This window comes from Hyperolius riggenbachi, chromosome 1 (assembly GCF_040937935.1).
Source record: "Hyperolius riggenbachi isolate aHypRig1 chromosome 1, aHypRig1.pri, whole genome shotgun sequence".
In the NCBI taxonomy this organism is placed as follows: domain Eukaryota; kingdom Metazoa; phylum Chordata; class Amphibia; order Anura; family Hyperoliidae; genus Hyperolius; species Hyperolius riggenbachi.
Genome location: NC_090646.1, coordinates 290,678,311 through 290,701,107, shown reverse-complemented (window position 1 = coordinate 290,701,107; position 22,797 = coordinate 290,678,311). Strand labels below are relative to the sequence as shown.

At 43.4% G+C, this 22,797-nt stretch overlaps 1 protein-coding gene across 2 annotated transcripts in view; it reads left to right on the top strand.

Annotated features, from left to right (window-relative positions):
• Window positions 1-22,797, top strand: part of TNKS (tankyrase) — a 269,901-nt gene that overhangs the window by 171,387 nt on the left and 75,717 nt on the right. For both annotated transcript variants that reach the window (XM_068233708.1, XM_068233707.1), the window contains exons 6-9: window positions 9,394-9,488; window positions 14,459-14,525; window positions 16,953-17,139; window positions 19,759-19,880. In XM_068233708.1, coding sequence (XP_068089809.1) covers window positions 9,394-9,488; window positions 14,459-14,525; window positions 16,953-17,139; window positions 19,759-19,880 — 471 coding nt within the window. The remainder of the gene's footprint in view (window positions 1-9,393; window positions 9,489-14,458; window positions 14,526-16,952; window positions 17,140-19,758; window positions 19,881-22,797) is intronic.

Below are 22,797 nucleotides of genomic sequence, written 5' to 3'. Positions count from 1 at the left end.
AGTATATAGCAGTGGTGGCAAACCTTTTGGAGACTGCGTGCCCAAACTTCAACTCAAAAGTCTCTTGTCTCTCGTAAAGTGCCAACATGCCAATTTGAACAAAATGACTCTCTCCTCCTCAGAACACAAGAGATGACAAATACCAGGCCCTCAAACCTACAGTGACCAGATTTTTCTGGGTTCAACCTTGGACAGGGCAGGAGGGGTGTTTGGATGAAAAAATGGGCATGACATTGTATGGGTGGCGCTAACGCAATGATGTAACAGCGAGGCATAAGAAAGCATTGTTTCCGCCATGATGTGGTGAAACGAGGATTCGCATCATGGGTGTGCAGAAACTGTGTGATGCTATGTATTAGTATACCCGCCGTAAGCCAAAGCAGCAAATATAGCCAACTATGACCATTAAATAATAAATGCAGCAACAGTTACCCCAGACACCAGAAAATAAATGCAATGTAGGCAACATTTCAGAAGAAAATAACGCAATGTGGGCAACATTTCAGCCAAAAGTAAAGCAGTGGGCAACATTTCAGCAGAAACTAAGGCAGTGGGCAACATTTCAGCAGAAACTAAGGCAGTGGGCAACATTTCAGCAGAAACTAAGGCAGTGGGCAACATTTCAGCAGAAAGTAACGCAGTGGGCAACATTTCAGCAGAAAGTAACGCAGTGGGCAACATTTCAGCAGAAAGTAACGCAGTGGGCAACATTTCAGCAGAAAGTAACGCAGTGGGCAACATTTCAGCAGAAAGTAACGCAGTGGACAACATTTCAGCAGAAAGTAACGCAGTGGGCAACATTTCAGCAGAAAGTAACACAGTGGGCAACATTTCAGCAGAAAGTAACGCAGTGGGCAACATTTCAGCAGAAAGTAATGCAGTGGGCAACATTTCAGCCTAAAAGTTACGTAGTGGGCAACATTTCAGCAGAAAAGTTAAAGCAGTGGGCAACATTTCACCTGCAAAAAAAGAATTTACTCACCTGACAGAAGTCTCCTCTCCCAGCCGGCCTCTGGCGCGCAGCTCCCCCGGAGATATTGCTCCTGCATATCTCCCGCGCTGAATGCAATAGCAGGGCAACGGGAAGATGGCGCCCGAAGCCCTGTACTGGAGACACAAATAGTCTCCAGTACAGGGCTTCGGACGCCATCTTCCCGTAGCCCTGCTCTGCCTGCCGGAAGACTATGCAGGCTGGAGCAGGGCTGCGGGCTATGAACTGGCACGGCGTCTATTAGACGCCGCGGCCAGTTCATGCAATCGGATGTAGCACAGCAGCGATGGCGTGCCAGCAGATTGGCACACGTGCGATAGGTTTACCATCGCTGGTATATATAGTCTGCCATATTTATTTCCTCTGTTGTATTCAGTAGTGTCTGAATCTCACCAGAAACAAGCATGCAGCTAATCTTGTCAGATCTGACAGTAATGCCATAAATACCTCATCTGCTGCATGCTTTTTTCAGGGTCTGTGGTTCAAAGTATTAGATGCAGAGGATCAGCAGGATAGCCAGGCAACTGGTATTGCTTCAAAGGAAATACAAATGGCAGCCTCCACATGCCTCTTCTTGCTACAGTTGTCCTTTAGGAAAATGTTGCATAATCTGCAATGAACTGAAACAAAATTGTAAAGACAATAGAGCCAATATTCCTCCATAATAATGGGTCCTGCAACAGGACAGTGATTTCAAGCGTACTAGCAAATCTGCAACTGAATTTCTGAAAAATAAAACTAGGTGTTGCCATGGCCCATTCAAAATCCAGACCTGAACAGGACTGAATTGCTGTGGTCCTTAAAGGACAACTGTAGTGAGAAGTATATAGCAGTGGTGGCAAACCTTTTGGAGACTGCGTGCCCAAACTTCAACTCAAAAGTCTCTTGTCTCTCGTAAAGTGCCAACATGCCAATTTGAACAAAATGACTCTCTCCTCCTCAGAACACAAGAGATGACAAATACCAGGCCCTCAAACCTACAGTGACCAGATTTTTCTGGGTTCAACCTTGGACAGGGCAGGAGGGGTGTTTGGATGAAAAAATGGGCATGACATTGTATGGGTGGAGCTAACGCAATGATGTAACAGCGAGGCATAAGAAAGCATTGTTTCCGCCATGATGTGGTGAAACGAGGATTCGCATCATGGGTGTGCAGAAACTGTGTGATGCTATGTATTAGTATACCCGCCGTAAGCCAAAGCAGCAAATATAGCCAACTATGACCATTAAATAATAAATGCAGCAACAGTTACCCCAGACACCAGAAAATAAATGCAATGTAGGCAACATTTCAGAAGAAAATAACGCAATGTGGGCAACATTTCAGCCAAAAGTAAAGCAGTGGGCAACATTTCAGCAGAAACTAAGGCAGTGGGCAACATTTCAGCAGAAACTAAGGCAGTGGGCAACATTTCAGCAGAAACTAAGGCAGTGGGCAACATTTCAGCAGAAAGTAACGCAGTGGGCAACATTTCAGCAGAAAGTAACGCAGTGGGCAACATTTCAGCAGAAAGTAACGCAGTGGGCAACATTTCAGCAGAAAGTAACGCAGTGGGCAACATTTCAGCAGAAAGTAACGCAGTGGACAACATTTCAGCAGAAAGTAACGCAGTGGGCAACATTTCAGCAGAAAGTAACACAGTGGGCAACATTTCAGCAGAAAGTAACGCAGTGGGCAACATTTCAGCAGAAAGTAATGCAGTGGGCAACATTTCAGCCTAAAAGTTACGTAGTGAGCAACATTTCAGCAGAAAAGTTAAAGCAGTGGGCAACATTTCACCTGCAAAAAAAGAATTTACTCACCTGACAGAAGTCTCCTCTCCCAGCCGGCCTCTGGCGCGCAGCTCCCCCGGAGATATTGCTCCTGCATATCTCCCGCGCTGAATGCAATAGCAGGGCAACGGGAAGATGGCGCCCGAAGCCCTGTACTGGAGACACAAATAGTCTCCAGTACAGGGCTTCGGACGCCATCTTCCCGTAGCCCTGCTCTGCCTGCCGGAAGACTATGCAGGCTGGAGCAGGGCTGCGGGCTATGAACTGGCACGGCGTCTATTAGACGCCGCGGCCAGTTCATGCAATCGGATGTAGCACAGCAGCGATGGCGTGCCAGCAGATTGGCACACGTGCGATAGGTTTACCATCGCTGGTATATATAGTCTGCCATATTTATTTCCTCTGTTGTATTCAGTAGTGTCTGAATCTCACCAGAAACAAGCATGCAGCTAATCTTGTCAGATCTGACAGTAATGCCATAAATACCTCATCTGCTGCATGCTTTTTTCAGGGTCTGTGGTTCAAAGTATTAGATGCAGAGGATCAGCAGGATAGCCAGGCAACTGGTATTGCTTCAAAGGAAATACAAATGGCAGCCTCCACATGCCTCTTCTTGCTACAGTTGTCCTTTAGGAAAATGTTGCATAATCTGCAATGAACTGAAACAAAATTGTAAAGACAATAGAGCCAACATTCCTCCATAATAATGCGAGAGATGTTAAGCAGAATGCAACTCTAGTTATTGCTTCTAAATATATTTCTACAAGCTACTGAATTATGGATTGTACTTTTTTCTATACATGGCTTCTCCATTTTGGCTTCATATTTGATAACGCAGGAATCTGTTCACCTGAGTTTGAATCATTTTAGAGCCTGCTGCGGACTAGATCTTTTTTTTTTTTTTTTTATGTCATTGATATGCAAAACCTTAGGCATGTACTGTTATTTGTAGGTTTAGAATTGAGTTGTTCCACCCTTTTGAAACTATAACAGCTTTACCATTTTTTGGGAAGACTTTCTACAAGTTTAGGAGCGTACGTATGGGTATTGACCGTTGATGCAGAATTGTATTTGTGGAGTCGAGTGCTGATGTGATGAAACGGCTGGCTTGCGGTCTCCACTCCAATTCAGTTCCCACAGATATTCTTTCAGGTTGAGATCAGGACTGTGCAGTTGTGTCAAACTCTCACATCCATATTTTATGGACCTTTCTTTGTGCACTGGGGCACAATCAGTTTGGAACAGGAAGGGGCTATTCCCAAACTGTTCCTACAAAGTTTGGAGCATTGTCTAAAAAGTATTTGCTATCCTGAAATATTCAGAGTTCATTTCACTGGAACAAAGGTACTAAACTCAATCCCTGAAAAACAACCCCCACATCATAATCAAATTCTTTACTTCACAAAACATTGTACTTATCACAATGTAGTCAGGGAAGTACTGTTCTCTCTTACATATGCACACTGGCTACTGATTGGTCTTTATCTAGAGTTCATGCTCTGGGAGCTGGCTGGAGATGAGGTTGAGTTGAGACTGTGCACAAATTTATTTTCTCATACTGGAAATACACCATGAGATAATTTAGCAGATAGATGGTTCGACAGATCATTTCCAACAGGTCCGATCTTATTTTCGATCGTTTTTCTGATCGATTTCTCATAGAAGTGAATGGAAATTGTTAAGAAAAACGATCGGACAGTAAATCTGCAGAAAAATCTCGTTGTGTATTCCCAGCATCAGACTTGCTATTGGCTCCCTCTGGGAAGAATATAGGTGAGATTTTGGCAGTCAGACCTTTTAACACTAAAATCGCATAATGCAAACCACGAGCGATTCCGCGTGAAAATCTGCATGGAAATGCGAACGAATCCGCACCAGCATGCTGATTTGTTGACGCGTTTTCCGAATCGGAATCACAAAGCATAAGTGGAAAAAGGCTCTAAAGAATGCATTGATATTGGGTTGGTTTTTTTTTCTGCTCTTTCAAGGTTTTGAAATTGATAAAAGCAATATAACTCATCTGTTTGAAAGGATCCTTGCAAAGTGTAGAATTTTTTTTTCTTTGCGTGTGTATGATTGTGCATCTCCTTGAGTTACTCAGAATCATAGTCCTTTCATTTCCTTGTTGCTGCTTTAAAATGCCAAACAGTATTCTCAAGCAAAGGAGTCTCACAGTATATTTCAATACTAAACCAAGTTCATCAAAGGTTGTTATGAGATTTAAAAAAATAAGGATGTCAGTTTACATTCTCTGTGGCAGATGGTGCCAGTATGGTTCGATCTACAGCTACAGGAAATAGGAATATGTTGTATTCAGCTCAACACATACCAGCCTCCAGCAAAATTGTTCCCTTATGCAAGCTGGAATCTGTATATTATGCAAATATGATTTTTTTTCATTATAAAACAAATTACTTTGGTTTAATATTAAAAATTAAACAATCCCTTATAACCACACTGACCTGGGTTTGACACGTTTGGCAAAATATAGTGTGGGAAAGAAATATTTAAACACTGCTGATTTTGAAGTGACCAGCCTATACAGTCATGGCCGAAAGTGTTGGAACCCCAGAATTATTTCCAGGAAATAAATTATTTATCACAGAAAAATATTGCAGTAACACATATTTTGCTATACACGGCTATTCCCAAAACAAAAGAGAGGAAAAAAGAAAACTATACATAATGTCACACACAACTCCAAAAATGGGCTGGACAGAATTTGCACCCTTTCAAAATTGTGGATAAATAAGATTTTTTTTTTTCAAGCATGTGATGCGCCTTTAAACTCACCTGGGGCAAGTAACAGGTGTGGGCAATTTAAAAATAAAACCTGAAAGCAAATAAAGTAGACACATTCACTTAAGGTGCATACACACGCTGGATTTTTTTTAAAACTACGGGTTGTCAGACCCGCCCGCAGGGCAGTCGTTCTGACGACAGTTTGTATGCTCGGTGGGTCAGTCAAAACCAGCCTTATCAGCCTGACAACAGCCTTGTACTCACATGCAAACTGTCATCAGAATGACTACCCCGCAGGCGGGTCTGACGACCCGTAGTTTAAAAAATCCGGGGTGTGTGTGTGCTCACCTTTAGTCTTTGCATTGTGATTCTTTTGTGCCACACTAAGCATGCTGTTGTGAAACATTCCTTCTTTCATGTAAGGAATATTGCAAGGATTAAACACCTAATTCCTTCAGAGGATCTTCCAACCCTAGTTTATGCCTTCGTCACATCGTTAGACTACTGCAACGTCCTCTACACAGGCCTGCATAATAAAGACTTACGCCGCCTGCAATTAGTACAGAATGCCGCTGCAAGGCTGTTAACGAGCCAACCCCGCCATTGCCACATACTACCAACCCTGTGCTCACTCCACTGGCTACCGATAAAATGGAGAATTCTGTTTAAGATTGGCTTACTGACATTCAAATCCTTGCACAATCTGGGCCCTGGATACCTGAAGGACTTGTTGCTGGATACCTGAAGTACTTGTTGCAACTGCATCACCCCCTCCCCCCCCCCCCCCCCCCCACACACACACACACACTATCTTAGACCAAAAGGACGTAACACCTTGGTCACCCCCAGAGTCCACCTCAAAACCTTTGGAGACAGAGCCTTTTGTCATGCTGCCCCTACACTTTGGAACTCACTGCCACACCCAATCAGGGCAGCTCCATCCCTGGAAGCATTTAAGTCTAAACTGAAAACCTACCTCTTCAGTCGGGGCATTCATGAACATCTGACTATCTCCTCTGTAACACAACCCAGCCTGCAACCCTGTATTAATATGAGACACAACTATGCGCTTGAGTCCTATGGGAGAAAAGAGCTTTACAAATGTTATTGTATTGTATGGTCACCAGAAAGAGAAGAGAACTGTCTAAGGACTTGAGAACCAAAAATGTGGAGAAATATCTACAATCTCAAGGTTACAAGTCTATCTCCAGAGATCTAGATTTGCCTTTGTCCACAGTGCGCAATATTATCAAGAAGTTTGCAACCTATGGCACTGTAGCTAATCTTCCTGGGTTTGGGTGGATGAGAAAAATTGATGAAAGGTTGCAACGCAGGATAGTCAAGACAAGACAAATAACATTTATATTGCGCTTTTCTCCTTGCGGACTCAAAGCGCCAGAGCAGAGCAGCAGCCACTAGGGCGCGCTCTATTGGCAGTAGCAGTGTTAGGGAGACTTGCCAAAGGTCTCCTACTGAATTAGTGCTGGCTTACTGAACAGGCAGACCCGAGGTTCGAACCCTGGTCTCCTGTGTCAGAGGCAGAGTCCAGATGGTGAATAACAAGTTCCAAAGAAATTCAAGCTGTCCTGAAGACTCGGGGGAGCATCAATGTCAGCGCAAACTATCCGTCGACATTTAAATGAAATGAAACGCTATAGCTGGAGAGCCAGGAAGACCCCACTGCTAACAGACATAAACAAAGAGGCATAAAAAAATCAAGACTACAGTTTGCCAAAGTGTACTTCAGTAAGCCAAAACGTCTTGTGGACAGATGAGACCGAGATAGTTTTTAGTAAAGCACATCAATCTACTGTTTTCCGAAAATGGAATGAGGCCTACAAAGAGAAGAGCAAAGTACCTACAGTGGAGGTTCAATGATGATTTGGAGTTGTTTGGGTGCCTTGAATGTGTGCAAAGCATCAAGAAATCTGGACTCTACTACACAAAATCCTTTGGTAATCCTCAGTGTCAGAAAGCCAGGTTTGCGTCTGAGATCTTGGGTCTTACAGCAGGACTGTGACCCCAAACATGTCAAAGAGCACCCAGAAATGGATGGCAACAAAGCGCTTTAGAGTTCTGAAGTGGCTAGCAAGGAGTCCAGATCTAAATCCCATTGAACACCTGTGAAGGGATCTTAAAATTGGCGCTCTTCCAATATGAGAGACCTAAAGCAGTTTGCTAAGAAAGAGTGGTCCAAAATTCCAGATGAGAGATGCAAGAAGCTTATTGATGGTTACAGGAAGCAACTGATTTCAGTTATTTTTTCCAAAGGGTGTGCAACCAAATATTAAATTAAGGGTGTCAATAATTTTGTCCAGCCCATTTTTTGGAGTTTTGTGTGACATTATGTCCAATTTGCTTTTTTTCCTCCCTTTTTGTTTTGGTCTTATACACTCAAAGGGAATAAAAGTGTATAGCAAAACATGTTACTGCCATACTTTTTCGGTGAGAAATACTTGATTTTCTGTTAAAATTTCTGGGGGTGTGGCAACAATTTTGTCCATGACTGTAGTTGTACTTGTATGGTAGGTTTATTGCAGCTGTGAGACAAAATAACTACAAAAGAATACTCCAATAACCCAGTGCCCCAAAGTCAGAGCTTGATGTGCATAGTAATGAGTGAAATAAGTTTTTGATAAAAAGATGACTTGGTACTAGGCAAGACCCTTGATGCCGAATCGGAGGTGAGACGTTTCTTGTAGTTGGCCACCAGGGATGATTTTTGGCCACTCCTCTTTGCATGTCCTCCCCTAGACAGTAGGGTTTCAAGGCTGATGTTTTGCAACTTGAACCTTCAGCTCACTCCACTGATTTTTTGTTTTGTCTAGAACAGAGGTCTCAAACTCGCGGCCCGCGGGCCATTTGCGGCCCTCGGTACAATATTTTGTGGCCCTCGCCGGCAAAAGCTTCCTTATAGTTCTCTACAGTGCTCCCAAGTAATCCGCCGCATCCCCGCCACTAAACGAGGGCTGCAGATACCCCCAAATCGCCCGGGGGGCAATCCGATGGCATTTCCTGGAAGGGGCAGAGCTTTCAGCTTCAGCTCTGCCCCTCCTGACGTCAGTCGCCGCACGGATCGCCGCCTCTCCCCGCCCCTCTCTGTGAAGGAAGAGTGAGAGGGACGGGCAGAGGCGGCGATGCGCCGCGATTGTGAAATTCCTTATGCGGCCCGGCCTCATCCTGACTTTGCCTCCTGCGGCCCCCCAGGTGAGTTGAGTTTGAGACCCCTGGTCTAGAATAACAGAGGACTTAGTGAAGTCATAAAGTATACAAATACAGTAGAGTATACAGTATGATAGTGTATGTTGGAAAAACGATGAAGAAAAAAAACATACAACAGATGTCTAAGAACGTACAGCTAAATCTACAGATAAGAAGGGACATATGGGTATAGGGTATACAACAAATGCTCCCAGGTCCAAGCATAATGAGCTGATAAACCTATAGATCAGAGGCCTTCCATTTAAAAACAATTGGCCAGTGTGCTGATGGCAACATATATCTATAGAAGAGCCCTTGACACAGCTGAGGACCAGGAACAAGTTTTTTTTTATTTTTATAAAATGAACCTCCCCATTAGGGAGGGTTGTAATACTGTGTGTTGGGGGGGGGCAGGGATTGGGTGAGCATCCTTACCTATGGGGTGCTCCTCCTCTTGCCTCCTGTCTATATGAATCTGCCACAGCTTCCCATTTATCAGCTTCTCGCAGTGTCGCGTGCTGAGATGCATGCTGGGAGATGTCGGTGGATGCGAGAACATCTGTTATCTTTTTGTGTTTTTTATATCTTTCCATTGTTAAACTTTGATTTAGTCAAACTATAAAAAAAAGTATATATTTTTTTTTTTATATAACTTTCCTTTTCTTTTTTTCTTCCTGTGTCATCAGTCTACACCATTGCATTTGGCAGCAGGATACAACCGAGTCCGAATTGTGCAACTGCTTCTTCAGCATGGTGCTGATGTGCATGCAAAAGACAAAGGGTAAGTGATGTTTTCACACCTCGTCAATAAAATGCCTTTTAAAGAGAACCCGAGGTGGAAAGAAAAAAGAAAAATTTTAAGCAAGTGTTCTTATTAAAGATGGCTGTAACCACAGCAGTCACAATGCTGCAGAATTTTAGCTAATACACAACTCTGCTGTGACTGAGTGCTGGGGAAGGGGTGGAGAAAGACGGGGCACAGCTCAGGAAAGGGCAGGAAAGAGGTGGAGAAAGGTGGGAATAGTGTTCCTAATGCCAGAGTGGATGTTCTGCAGGATTACCTTTCCTGCGAAGGACACCCCTTCCCCTATTAGAATGCTGCCAAGCTGCTGGTCTGCAATTTCAGAAGAGCATAGCAGAGGAAGGGGGAGCAGAGCGTAGAGCAGAGAGGACAAAGAGGCATGTCACTGAGCAAGGAACATGCCTCCATGTCCATTTGTAGAATAGCATTTGCCTTGGGTACACTTTAAACCACCAGCAAGCAGGAACATACTCAAAAAACATGTAGATAGTACTTCTTCACCTACTTTTTGGTACTTTTTCAATTGAAAAAAAGGTAGGACTTTTTTCACCTTTTTCGGTACTATTAAATTTGCAAAGAGCTGTCTTTTTTTTTTTTTTTTTTTAAATCTCTCCTAGAAGAAAAAGTGAATTGCATATGCGCCCATGAGAGGGACACTACAGGAGATTTTACAATGGGCTAGAATGGACATTTTAATAAGGGCTACTAAAATTTAGATATGTGCAGTGGTGATATGAAGTAGGTAGCATCACAGTAGCAGAGATGCAGTAGGGAAAAAAAAATACTATTAAGCCATTCCCACTTTTGAGACCGTGCTCCTACATAAGATAATGACCAATTATTTATTTTTAGTAGTTAATAAAATTAATAATCTTTGACATAATTTTCATGGTGGTGTGATATCCTGATTATTTAGACCCATTCACTTTTTCTCCCGAGTTTTCTCATAGGTGATATTTTCACAACTTGACATAAAATGCCCTTTAGCCTCCCTGGCGGTCTATTAAAACCGCCAGGGTGGCGGCGCAGCACTTTAAAAAAAAAAAATTTTAAATCCTGTAGCTAGCCTAGCGCTAGCTACATGATAGCCGCTGTGCAGCGGCATCCACCTACTACTTCCGATCGCCTCCGACGATCAGAGCAAGCAGGAAATCCCGTTCAGAACAGGATTTCCTGTTTGGCTTTCCCCGTCGCCATGGTGACGATCGGGATGACGTCATCCACGTCATGGCGTCTGTGGGAGTCCCGACCCACCCCTTAGCGCAGCGTGGCGGTAATTGGCCAGGCTGCGCAAGGGCTCTCGGGGGGCCCTCTAACACGGCTTATCGGCGCGGAGCGGCGACGATTGGCTTGTACACGCAGCTAGCAAAGTGCTAGCTGCATGTAACAAAGCAAAAAGTGTGAAAATCGTCTCACCAGGGGCTGAGACATCCTCCGCGGCGCCTTACCACAGCTCGGGGTTACCGCTAAGGAGGTTAAGCCACTGGCAAGCAAGAAAATCCTCAAAATAAACTTGATACCACCTTTTCAATAATGTTTGGGTGCTTTAATTGTAAAATGCTGAAAAGTCAGTTTAAAGAGAAGATGAGTTATCTCCTACGAGTTAACTCGGGTGAAAAAGTTAATTGCATACGTTCCTTAACCTGCTGAGCGGTCTGGACGAGCTCAGCTCGTCCAACACCGCCAGAGGCTGCCGCTCAGGCCCTGCTGGGCCGATTTTGATGAAATAAAAAGCAGCACACGCAGCCGGCACTTTGCCAGCCGCGTGTGCTGCCTGATCGCCGCCGCGAGCAGCGGCGAAAGAGGGTCCCCCCAGCCGCCTGAGCCCAGCGTAGCCGGAACAAAAAGTTCCGGCCAGCGCTAAGGGCTGGATCGGAGGCGGCTGACGTCAGGACGTCGGCTGACGTCGATGACGTCACTCCGCTCGTCGCTATGGCGACGATGTAAGCAAAACAAGGAAGGCCGCTCATTGCGGCCTTCCTTGTTTATTCTGGGCGCCGGAGGCGATCGGAAGAACGCCTCCGGAGCGCCCTCTAGTGGGCTTTCATGCAGCCAACTTTCAGTTGGCTGCATGAAATAGTTTTTTTTTTTATTTAAAAAAAACCCTCCCGCAGCCACCCTGGCGATTTAATCAGAACGCCAGGGTGGTTAAAGAGAATCCGAGGTGACTTGTAAGAATGCTATTGGCACACAGAGGCTGGGTCGGCATATAATGCCCAGACTCTGTTTCTATACAGTGCACACCCACCAGGCCCTTCCTGCGCTCTGCTGTGCCTCCATAAATCAACCGCTGTGCTAGCGACACGAAGTGTTTCGCCAGCAGGCCGTTTACATCTGCCCTGTCACTCTCGACGCACACCCGCCTCCTCTACATCCCTGCCCGCGTCCCTTTCCTTCCTGCTGATTGGAGGGAAGGAATGCAGGCGGTGGATCGGAGACATAGTGGAAGCGGGGGAGCGGCGAGAGTGAGGGCAGATGTAAACAGCCTGCTGGTGAAAACGCTGCATGTCACTAGCACGGTGTTTTGATTTATGGGGGCACAGGAGAGCGCGGGGGGGCACTGTATAGCAACAGAGGCTGGGCATTCCATGCAGACCCAGCCTCTGTGTGCTAATGGCATTCTTGCAAGCCACTTCGGGTTTTCGTTAATCTTTTGAGGACATCTTGTCTGTATGAGCAGAATGGCTACTTGGAGAGATTGTTGCTTTTTCCTTGATCAGTTGCATATTGGACTCGCAAACACACTTCCCATTATAACTGATGGCTAAAAATCACATAGTAGCTACCAGAGACTATCAGATTGCTGGCATCAGTTTTTACTTTTGTTGACCATACTGTGACAATGGAATATGCCACCATTTCTGATTTTCCACCAATTTCAACAGAAGAATGCAAGTGATGAAAGTCTAGCAAATATACTACAGTGATTTCATGTTATTTTACTCATACATGGACCGGAGTGGCCTTTTCCCCATTTTATTTCCATTGCAAGTCCAATAAGAAAAAAACATTGCAAATCTACTACCTACTAGTTCATTTCTAGCCTGTAATTCTCATTACTTTCTCCTCCTTTTCCATAGTATATAGTTGGATGTGTGGCCGCCTCCCCTAACGAGTTTCTGTTCTATTATTTGTGCTAGAACCTTGGTATTACTATCCAGCTCCTGTTATCCTAGATCCCATACAGTAATGCTAAGCAGCATGCGCAAGCCACCTAATAGCTCTAGCTTTAATGACAGCACTTTGTTTCCAGCACAAAAGGAAAGATGGATTTCAAACAGCTGGAAGAGGCCCCGCATCCCACTACTTTATTAAGAGTGGGGAGAAAGTCATTGTGTCATATATCCCAAATACAGGAAGTCCCCGGCTTACGACCCCCACGATGTCGGGGACTCACTGTATTGTCTGGGTCCTCCTTTGTACCAGTCTACTTCTCCGCTCCCCCTATGCGGAGTTAAAAGCAGTGCAGAGCCGATTGCGCCTTTCATCTGATCCAAGGGAACCCGCTGCAATCAGCTTTTTCTCTGTCTCCTTTCCCTCGCGCTGCTTTTAACTCAGCGGGGGAGGAGGGCAAACTGGGACAAAGGAGGACACGCGACAAAAGAGGACACAAAGGGGATGAAGGAGGACATGGGACGAAAGAGGGCACAAAGGGAGACGAAAGAGGATAAAGGAAGATGGTGGACACAGGAAAAGGAGGGGACGAAGGAGGAGGCAAAGTCCCAAACTAGGACATAGGGGTACACAAAGGCACACAGGAGGGACACAAGGGGAGAGAGGAGGCACAATAATTGGGGACAGCATCCACAGGACGCCCCTGTACAATGAATGCACTAGCTTTAGTATTTTATTTTTATTTTTTTACCCCTGGTTTTTGTCCTCTAAACCTGGGTGCATTTTATGGTCAGTAGCATTTTATAGTCTGAAAAAACATTGTATAGTGAGAATTGCAGGTTTGTCTTGAACTAGAAACTCCATTTCTTTTGTATGTTTGTAGTTGCACAGCAGCAAAGCATTAGCAAGGTGATCAAAATGGATTTAGTTTTTGAACAGCCTCTTAAGAGCCAACCAGAGATTGATCTACTCATCTCTAGTGTTCAGAAATCTACGTGGTGAAATCTCAGTCAAGTAGGAGTTAAGTAACCTGATTGTTTTCATTACCTTTAAAATATCTGTTCTTGTAGCCCAAAAAAAACAAGAATAGAACTGTCGAGTTTACATTACATTAAGGTGAAACAATAGAGAATTGGAAGCTGCTGCTGCTGCTTTTGAACTGTTGAGAAAATACAAGCTCTGGAGCGGGTTCTGAGATCTTAGGTTGCCTTGTCAGTGACTACTTATCTGGCCACAAGTATGCAGCCAGTCTGAAAAGTGTCTTTATTCCTATGAATATCCTGCATGCTTCACTAATTCATTAAAACAGGAATTTTATCATTCATATATATTTGGATTTATTATAGAGTTTTGCATCTGATAATAGGGCTTTTTGTCATTGGGTCAGATATAAAAATGTGTATATGTTCATGGATGCTTAAGTTAAGTTAAAGCATACCTGGAAATTAAAAGTCATAGTAAACATACACACATCATACTTGCCTCCCGTGTAGTTTCCTCATCAATCTCTTTCTCCTCTCCTACGTGAGCAATGGATTTCTCTGTCACCATTTTGAAAATGGACGTTACTTCCTGGTCAGCACACTGTTAACTGTAATATTGCCCACTTGAGCCATAGGGAAACATGGACATTACCTTGCTCATCAGTTAAACTGATAAATTTCAGTTATGATAAAATCTTGAAGAAGAAATTACTGAACTTCTGAGAGGAACCGACGGCAAGGTAAGTATGTAATTTTCATTTGCAAGTACATCATGTGTTTATTTTAAATAATTTTATAAAGTATGCTAGAATTTAAAATATATTTTGATCTTTCCTTTATATCTCCACATAGTGGTTTGGTGCCTTTACACAATGCCTGTTCTTATGGACACTTCGAGGTTACCGAATTGCTGCTTAAGGTAATAACTTAGTCATTAGTAATTACAGTTTTTTGGGGGTACATAGAAATAGCTTTTCCCATCTATCTGAGACTGGAAAAAGGGAGAGTTCAGAAGGCCTCAACAGTGTTATCCTGTCCCTACTGGGGCAACACAAAAAGTTTTTGTGTTCAAGTGAGGAGTTGGATTTTGGCGTTGGGTAGTTTATTTTTATCTTCCTTTGCCTGTAATCACCATGCAGCTATCATTCCCTTCCTAAAGCTTCTCTTGTTCCGTGGGAGGAGAGGAGGCTTTTTCTGGGTGGGGAAGATACTTCATTTAGGGACGTACTTCAAAAGTTATTTTAAAAAAACAACCTACCTCTCAGGCTTTTGGTCCCCCCCCCCCATGACATCTAAACAAATATATTGTCACAAATGTAATCAAAATATCAAATTTTTATTAGAACAAGAGACTAAATAATATGCATTCCAACATTTATACCCACAGACCACCCCATGAGCAACCCTTATTAAAACATCCCCTTAAATATATACTTCAAAAGTTTAAAGGTCCCTGTAATTACTGCCAATTCCTCTATATGAGTGAACAAAAATGTCACTCCTTCTGCATGCCCCCTCTATCATTCCTCTTTTTGGTGTAGATGTGATGTTAGCCAGATGACCCTTGTGGATGGATAAGAGGAACACTTTGGCATTGTCAAATTATTGACATTATCAGGCCAGCAAGGAGCTTAACCTCTTCCGTTCCAGCAGTCTCTGCCCCCTTAAGGACCAGAGACTTTTGGTATCCAAGATTTTCGCCTCCCGAAGAATGGCCGCACATCCTCCTAGGCACCTTTTTTCTGCCATCGCTATGACAGCAGAGCGGTGTGAACAGGTCAGGAGCCGCTTTTATTGGCTCCAGACGCTGTACATCAATGTAAGCCAATGGGATTTGCTTACCATGTTGATAAGATCAGGAGCCAATGAAATCTGCTCCTGACCGGCTCACACAGCTCTGCCGTCATATGGACGGCAGGGTGAGTGATCTGCAGTGGGGGAGAGAGCGACGCGATTGGCGATAGCGGCGGGATGATTGAAATCGAAGTCCTGGCAGGGGTAAGGGGATGAAAACAGGGCATACATTTCAATCATCAAGGTGCGGAAGTGGTTAAGGGGGGCTCTTCTGGCCAAGGTTTATCTTTCTGATGCAGTGTTTACCTGTATTATGAAAACAATCTTGCCTTGTTTAACCACTTTGGGACCGGCCGCCTAACCCCCCCTTAAGGACCATGGCATTTTGCGGTGGAGGGTGGTGCGCGCGTTTGGGGGGGTCGGGCGGCCGGATCCCATCTGTGGCTGGCTGGGCTGTCTCCCCTCTGTGTGGCCAGGTGTCCCCCCTGTGCGCAGAAGCCATCACTCACCTTCCAGGCTCCAGCGATGAGCCGCAGTAGCCCCCTTCTTCTCCAGCCGGCATCTCCACTCCAAATGACGCTCAGGTCGGGTCGAGGCTTGATGACGACAACAGAGATGCCGGCCAGAGCAGAGGGGGGCGCCGATCATCGCTGGAACGGCAGGGAGGTGAGTGGATCCTCTTCTTTCCCGCCTGCCGCCGCCGCTCTCAAAGTGGATCACTACGATCCGACGGCGATCGTAGTGGTCACGTGATCCGCGATGGCTGCTGATCATACGGGGGAGATGCCAGCTGTCATATGACAGCTTAATCTCCCCCTCCGGGTGCGCACGATCGCGTCGGGACGTTTGCGCTGGACGTTGAATCAACGTCCGGTCAGAACGGTACCACCACCTGCTGGACGTTGATTCAATGGGCCTGGTCTGCAAGTGGTTAAATCTGGTGCAGAATGTAGTGGTAGAACTACTTGTCAGTAGTGTTTCTGTAAGGGCCTGTTTCCACTTCAGCAGCATATGCAGCATTTCCCTGCATTTGCATTGCACAGGGAAATGCTGGCTATTCCAGCAATGCATGCTGTCCAAATCGCATGCCAGTGCAATTCTGGATGGCATGAAGCATCTTTCTCTTTCAGGCATCCGAACCCCCATAGACGTGCATGGCACAGCTACAGGGATTTGGATGCATACTTGCATCTCTGCCAGTGACACGCCGGCTCAGTGGAAACCATCCCTTGGTCTGTGTCTCAGTGCCTTGCAGGCAGGTAAAATTAAACAGTGCAAGATGATACCCAACCCCCTGCATAGGCACTACAATTCAAGGTACTTTATCCAGGACACTTTTTCACCATTTCTGAGATGGGGTGGGGAGGCTATTTGATGATGATTGTGAGGTTTTTCCAGTAAATTTTAATTTGGCTTTGTTTTGTAACGGGAGTTAAACTTTTGTATTTATGATCTGTATTTGGTAAATATAAAAGGCTTGACAATTTTTAAACCGACTATGTTAAACTAATTTTAATGTTTTCACTTGTCTCTTTTTAACCTCACTTTTCAGCATGGAGCATGTGTTAATGCCATGGATCTCTGGCAGTTTACACCACTGCATGAGGCTGCATCAAAAAATCGGGTTGAAGTCTGTTCCTTACTTCTGAGCCATGGGGCTGACCCAACACTTGTCAACTGTCATAGTAAAAGTGCAGTGGACATGGCTCCAACTCCAGAGCTAAAGGAGAGACTGACTTGTAAGTACAGCATTGTACTGCTTTTCCGGAACCCTTTTTTATATAGTAGTAAGACTCCGACATAAAAATATTTTTTTTTTTTTATTGCACAAAGACACCTGCAGAGATGAGTCATTTTAGGTGTATTGTTAATCAGCAGTATCTATTCACTATAAAACCGGTATGACAAATTAGGCTTTCTGTATGGGAGTTTGCAAAGCACCATAATGCAGAATTGAAAGAGGCAAAATGTTGCCAGGATTATATATTTAGAAAGCAAAAAGCTAAACAATGTGTCGAGGAGAAAGGTCTCGGAAGTGTTTGATTTGGCAAAACAGCTTCCAAATGTCACAAACATGCAGATCCAAAAATTACCATAAAATGCAACCATAGCTCTTAGCCCGAACAAAAACTATACACCGTGAGATTCACAAAGCTTCTATTTATGTCAAGGCTAGCATTTGGAAATGTGTACAGAGATGTTTAACCTGGTGCAAGGAGCACAAAAACCTATCTGTCTGTATAATGAAAATAATGAATATTATCTGATGAATCCTCTTTTCCTACGCTTGATTTGGAAAGGTAGAGGAATCAAAGGTGAGAGCATAATTAGTTAAACTGAGACAGAGTCTCAGTGATAAATAGTGTAGATGGTATGTGGGAACCTCAGGGACAATGATGGTGCAGCAGAAAAAAAGTCCAGAACGCACACAGTAATTAGACCTGTGGTATGCTGGAGTAAACCTAAAAAACAAGATGCCTGTATGTAGGGCAAATTAATTGGTGATGAATTCTCTGAAATAGTATATGGATCCTAGTCTTTGCAGTAAGCTCTGTATATGTACACTGTTTTTACTGTCAGTGGTATCTAAAAGTATTATGCTGTGATTTTCTGTGCAGCTGTTGTTTGCCTATATTAATTTATTTGACAAACTTTTTTCATCTAGCCTCCTATTACCTCTGCCATATTGCCTGTTTCCCAGTATCCTCATAATCTAAGCCCAGTTTGAGAATTTAATTCAAAACCATTTTATTGTTTTATCTTTAAATGTTATGATTTATTGGCTACAATGTAGCAAGTTGTTAACAGCTGCTAGCTTATCTCAGTGAAAAAAGAAGAGGGAGGCAGTGCATATCTAAATGTACATTTACTGCTGAGTTCAGGTTATACCGGAGGAATCTGTACCTCAGGTTTAGCAGGGACCCACACTAACTTGGAAGAGTTGCATCCTATTTGTGGTATTGTTGATTGTGAAAACCAGTCTCCCTTGACTTCCCCTCACTTTTGGATTACGGAGATGTAGCATCCACAATGTGTTATTCAATTGAACAAATATTAAAGAGGAACTGTACTGGAAAAATGTAATTTAATAAAGTTCCTTATTCTTTTTACAATATAACTGTATATATCATTTAGTCAGTTTTTCCCATAAAATCCTTTCTTGCCCTTTCTTCTCTCTGATTTACATTCTGAAATTTATCTTGGGTGGTGACCTCTTTTTTTGCTGGCTTGTGCAGCTCTACTGACTGTTCGTATACTTAGTGTTTTGAAGCCAGTAGAAAAAAAATACCTGGGTTCCCAGAATTGTCTGATTTGGGAAGAGAATTCTGAATATCTACACAGCCTAGGCTGTGACATCACTGGAAGGGCAGGGCTATATACCGTGGGTTTCCTGAATAATTTACTACGTTCTACTATGTCACTACAGTGTCTCCTTAATAGTCCTTCTGTCCAGAATAGATTAGGGTTAATAAAATAGATATAAATCCACTTACTCAAAAGGGATCAAGAAAGCTTTATTTAGCCAGGGTTATGTCTTTAATAGTGACATCTACTCAATATAAGACAAAAATAGAATTTGTTGGTTAAATGTTTAAAATCTATCGAATTGAAATATATCAATTATTTTTAAACAAAATGTCAGTTGAAAAGGTGAATTTTAAAACTATATCCATATGTTAGTGTGAAAATCTGATAAATTTGGATTTTGCTCTGGTAGGATAATTAAACTATAAGCTTCAATGGCCAGTGAGTTTGGTTATGTTTCTCTGTAATAATATGCCAGCACTAAACAAGTACAAAAAGTAATAAGTAGTACTGGAGGCTCCTGACCGTAAGACGTATCTAGGTTTAGAGGACAAAAGCCAGGGGAAAAAAATTATATACTAAACCTAGTGCATCCATGGTTTAGGGACATCTTGTGGATTACTGTATGCCCCCTTTGTACCTCATGCCCCTTTGTACCTCATTTGTCCCCCTGTGTCCTCCTCTGTCCCCTTGCTGTCCTCCTGTGTCCCCCATGTGTCCGCCTCTGTCCTTCTTGTGTCCTCCTCTATGCCCGTTCGTGTCCCCCTGTGTCCTCCATTTGCCGTCCTCTGTATGGGCACAGTACAGGGAGTCCCTGACATTGCGGCGGGTTGGGGGCTCGTATTGGCAGGCGTTCGCAAGTCAGGAAATCCCTGCATTTGGACTACAAGACGCAGTGACTTTTTCCCCCACTTGTGGGGGAGAAAAAGTAAGCCTTATAGTCCTAAAAATACAGTAACTGTAAGGTTTTATTGCTCCTATGTCTGCTTTTGCAAGGTTTTTTTTTTTCATATGTGTAGAATCTTAGAGTTGTCTTCTTGTTTGAATTGTAGATGAGTTCAAAGGACATTCCTTGCTCCAAGCTGCCAGAGAAGCCGATCTTGCAAAAGTAAAAAAGACATTAGCATTGGAAATCATCAATTTTAAGCAGCCCCAGTCACATGAAACAGCACTGGTAAGAAAATGTTATTTTGTAAAATTTATTTTTTCACGGCAAAGGTAGATAATAGTGTGTAAATCTGCCATAAGAAATTTGTAGGATAACAAAATACTGTATAACTCACTGGTCCAAGCAAACATTGTATATAGCATGGGGCAAAAACGTAATGACCACAGACAAGTATAGTAACTACAGAATTGACTGAAACCCATTGTGCAGCCATTAGCATGGCCTTTCTAGACTAATTGCAAAATGATTTAGCTTTATAGTTGCAGGAGTTTAATCCGATCCAGTGGTTTCTAGAGTAGAGCCCCCAATAGATTTTAATATAGTGTGTAATTTGGAAGAGAGGAATTGCCATATGAGAATGAAGGGTTATTAGTATAATCTCAATGAACATAGAAAAGCATAACTGCAAACCTAGAAAATGAAAATACACATAACATAAACTATCACAATCAGGCTAGGAGGTGACTACATCATTAAAAATATTAGAAAGTTTCAGTATAGGACAGCCAGGAATCTGAAAAGATGAAGCAGCTATCAGATGGTCTACATTGAATTTTAATTTGCATTAGCAAATTACAGTGGACCCGTGTTAGCAGTTAGTTTAAAGGCCCATACACACGTCGGATTTTTCTGAACGACGGGTCGTTTGAACGTTCCGTCGTTCAGTCGTTCGCACGCGGAATCAGACGCGTGTACGGACTATCGTTCGCGTGATAAGACTGCTGGAAACCAGTCTTATCACCCGAACGATAGTCTGTACACACGTCGGATTTGACGTGCGAACGACTGAACGACGGAACGTTCAAACGACGGGTCGTTCGCAAAAATCCGACGTGTGTATGGGCCTTAAGGGGTCAAGAGACTTTCAGTTTGATGGGATCATGTGTATTGTGACTAATAGAATGAAAGATCTGTGAACAAAATGGTTTAGCAACTTCATCCAGGTTAATCAGTAACAGTGCTAATGAGGTGAAAGCTGGAAGTCTTGTATAAAGAAATGCTGAATTAGATTCTCAATGTCTAACCAAGATTTAGAGATATATATATATATCCGTCCCAAAATGTGGCGGAATGAGACTTAATCTCTAGAGCACATAATTCCATTATATTCCTTAAAAACCAAATGTACCAGTATATCCAGCACCACACACAGGTTTTGCAGCTTGCCTGTAGTGTATGAACCTTATGTGAAGACATAACAACAAAAGTTGTTTAGGTGATACCTTTAATGACTAACTGTACAAGATTCCTTTGTACAAGATCCCAAAGGAATCTTGTACACTTAGTCATGAAAGGTATCGCCTAAACAACTTTTGTTATGTCTTCGGATTCTCTCCATGACTAATACCGGACCACACGCAACTGACTGAACCTTATGTAGCCCGTAATCCAACTTGTTGAGAGCGGTTTATGGCTATTTTGGTTTTCATCAGTGCATAGTATGTATCTTTGATAAAACCATACAGTTTCTCAATTTGAATATTTGATATGTCTTAAAACTATTTTCAATTAGAACAATGTCCCAACATTTTGGAAACCGTATTGTAATCAGTTCCTGTTCAGTAACATTTTCAGCATCATTTTTCACTTTTTTTTCCAGTACTACTGCTGTATAGAACTAGAACTGTTTTTGTTTACAGTGTAATCTAAGGGCCTGTTTCCACTACACGTGAATTCTGGGTGCAGAAAAACAGACTCAAATGAATTCCTATAGGCCTATTTCCACTAAAGTGTTCATTGCATGGGAAATGTTGCAGAAATCTGCAAATTGCATTAGGTGGAAACAGGCCCTAAAAGTCTTTTTAGCCTTACCAAATGTAATATAGTAACATCGTATTTTTTTTTCTTTTGCTGCCTAATTCCCATAGAATGTAATATTGTTTATTATAAATTATCCATAGCAGTTGATTGAATGCTGTGCTTTTTATTTTTTAGTTTGTGTACCGTATATACTCGCATATAAGCCGAGGTACCCACTTTCCCCCATAAACAAGGAAAAGATTGACTCACATATAAGCCCCCCCCCCCCCTACAGTATAGCCTTAGGATTAATAACCAGATGTGCCCCCAATATAAGGCACCCCAATACCCAGTAAAAAAAAAATCAGATGTGCTCCCAGTATGAGACATCCCCACCTCCCCAAAGCCAAATAGACCCCCAGTATGAAGCAGCCGACCTCCCCATAGCCAGATGTGCATCCATGTTTCTGCTAATTGCCGCTCACATCTGCTTAGCTCCCAGCCTCTTGACACAAATCCTGCTGACAACCAGGGACATTGCCCAAGACAAATCTTCCACACCCTGGAGTCAAGAATCTCAAATGTTGCTAACTGGGGTGCATTTCCCCATGATGGCAGATTATGATTCTCACTAGACAAACAAAGGACAAATCAGTAAGGTGAAGCTGGACTCACCAGGGCACTAAAGTACTTCCTACAGGATCTGCAAAGCTGTAGGCAGGGAATATAACTGTTCCCTGTGACACAGCCCATGTCTGTAATGAATATTTTGCTTCCATCTCCTCCGCACGTCTGATCTCCATGTGCACTTCAGAGCTTACTTCCTGACTGCTGCCATCTACTGGGCATGTGCTGAAGACAGCAAAGCATGCAGGGAGATGTAGTTTCTTGAAGCCGGCATTTGCTTGCAACTTACACTGTCTACTCTGCTCCCTCCCCACACGCTGAAGCCGGGAAATGTACAGTTGCTTCTAGTATTCCTCAATGCTGCATCCTCCGTGGCAATGCTGTGCCACTATGTGCTGATAAATGTGTTTATGTGACAAGCGGCCACACGCTGTGATTATGCCCGGACCTGTATGCTGCCGTGGCTGCAGATCACTATCAGAGCTTCATGATATCGAGCTGCAGCCACGGCAGCATACAGGTCCGGGCATAATCACAGCGTGTGGCTGCCTGTCAC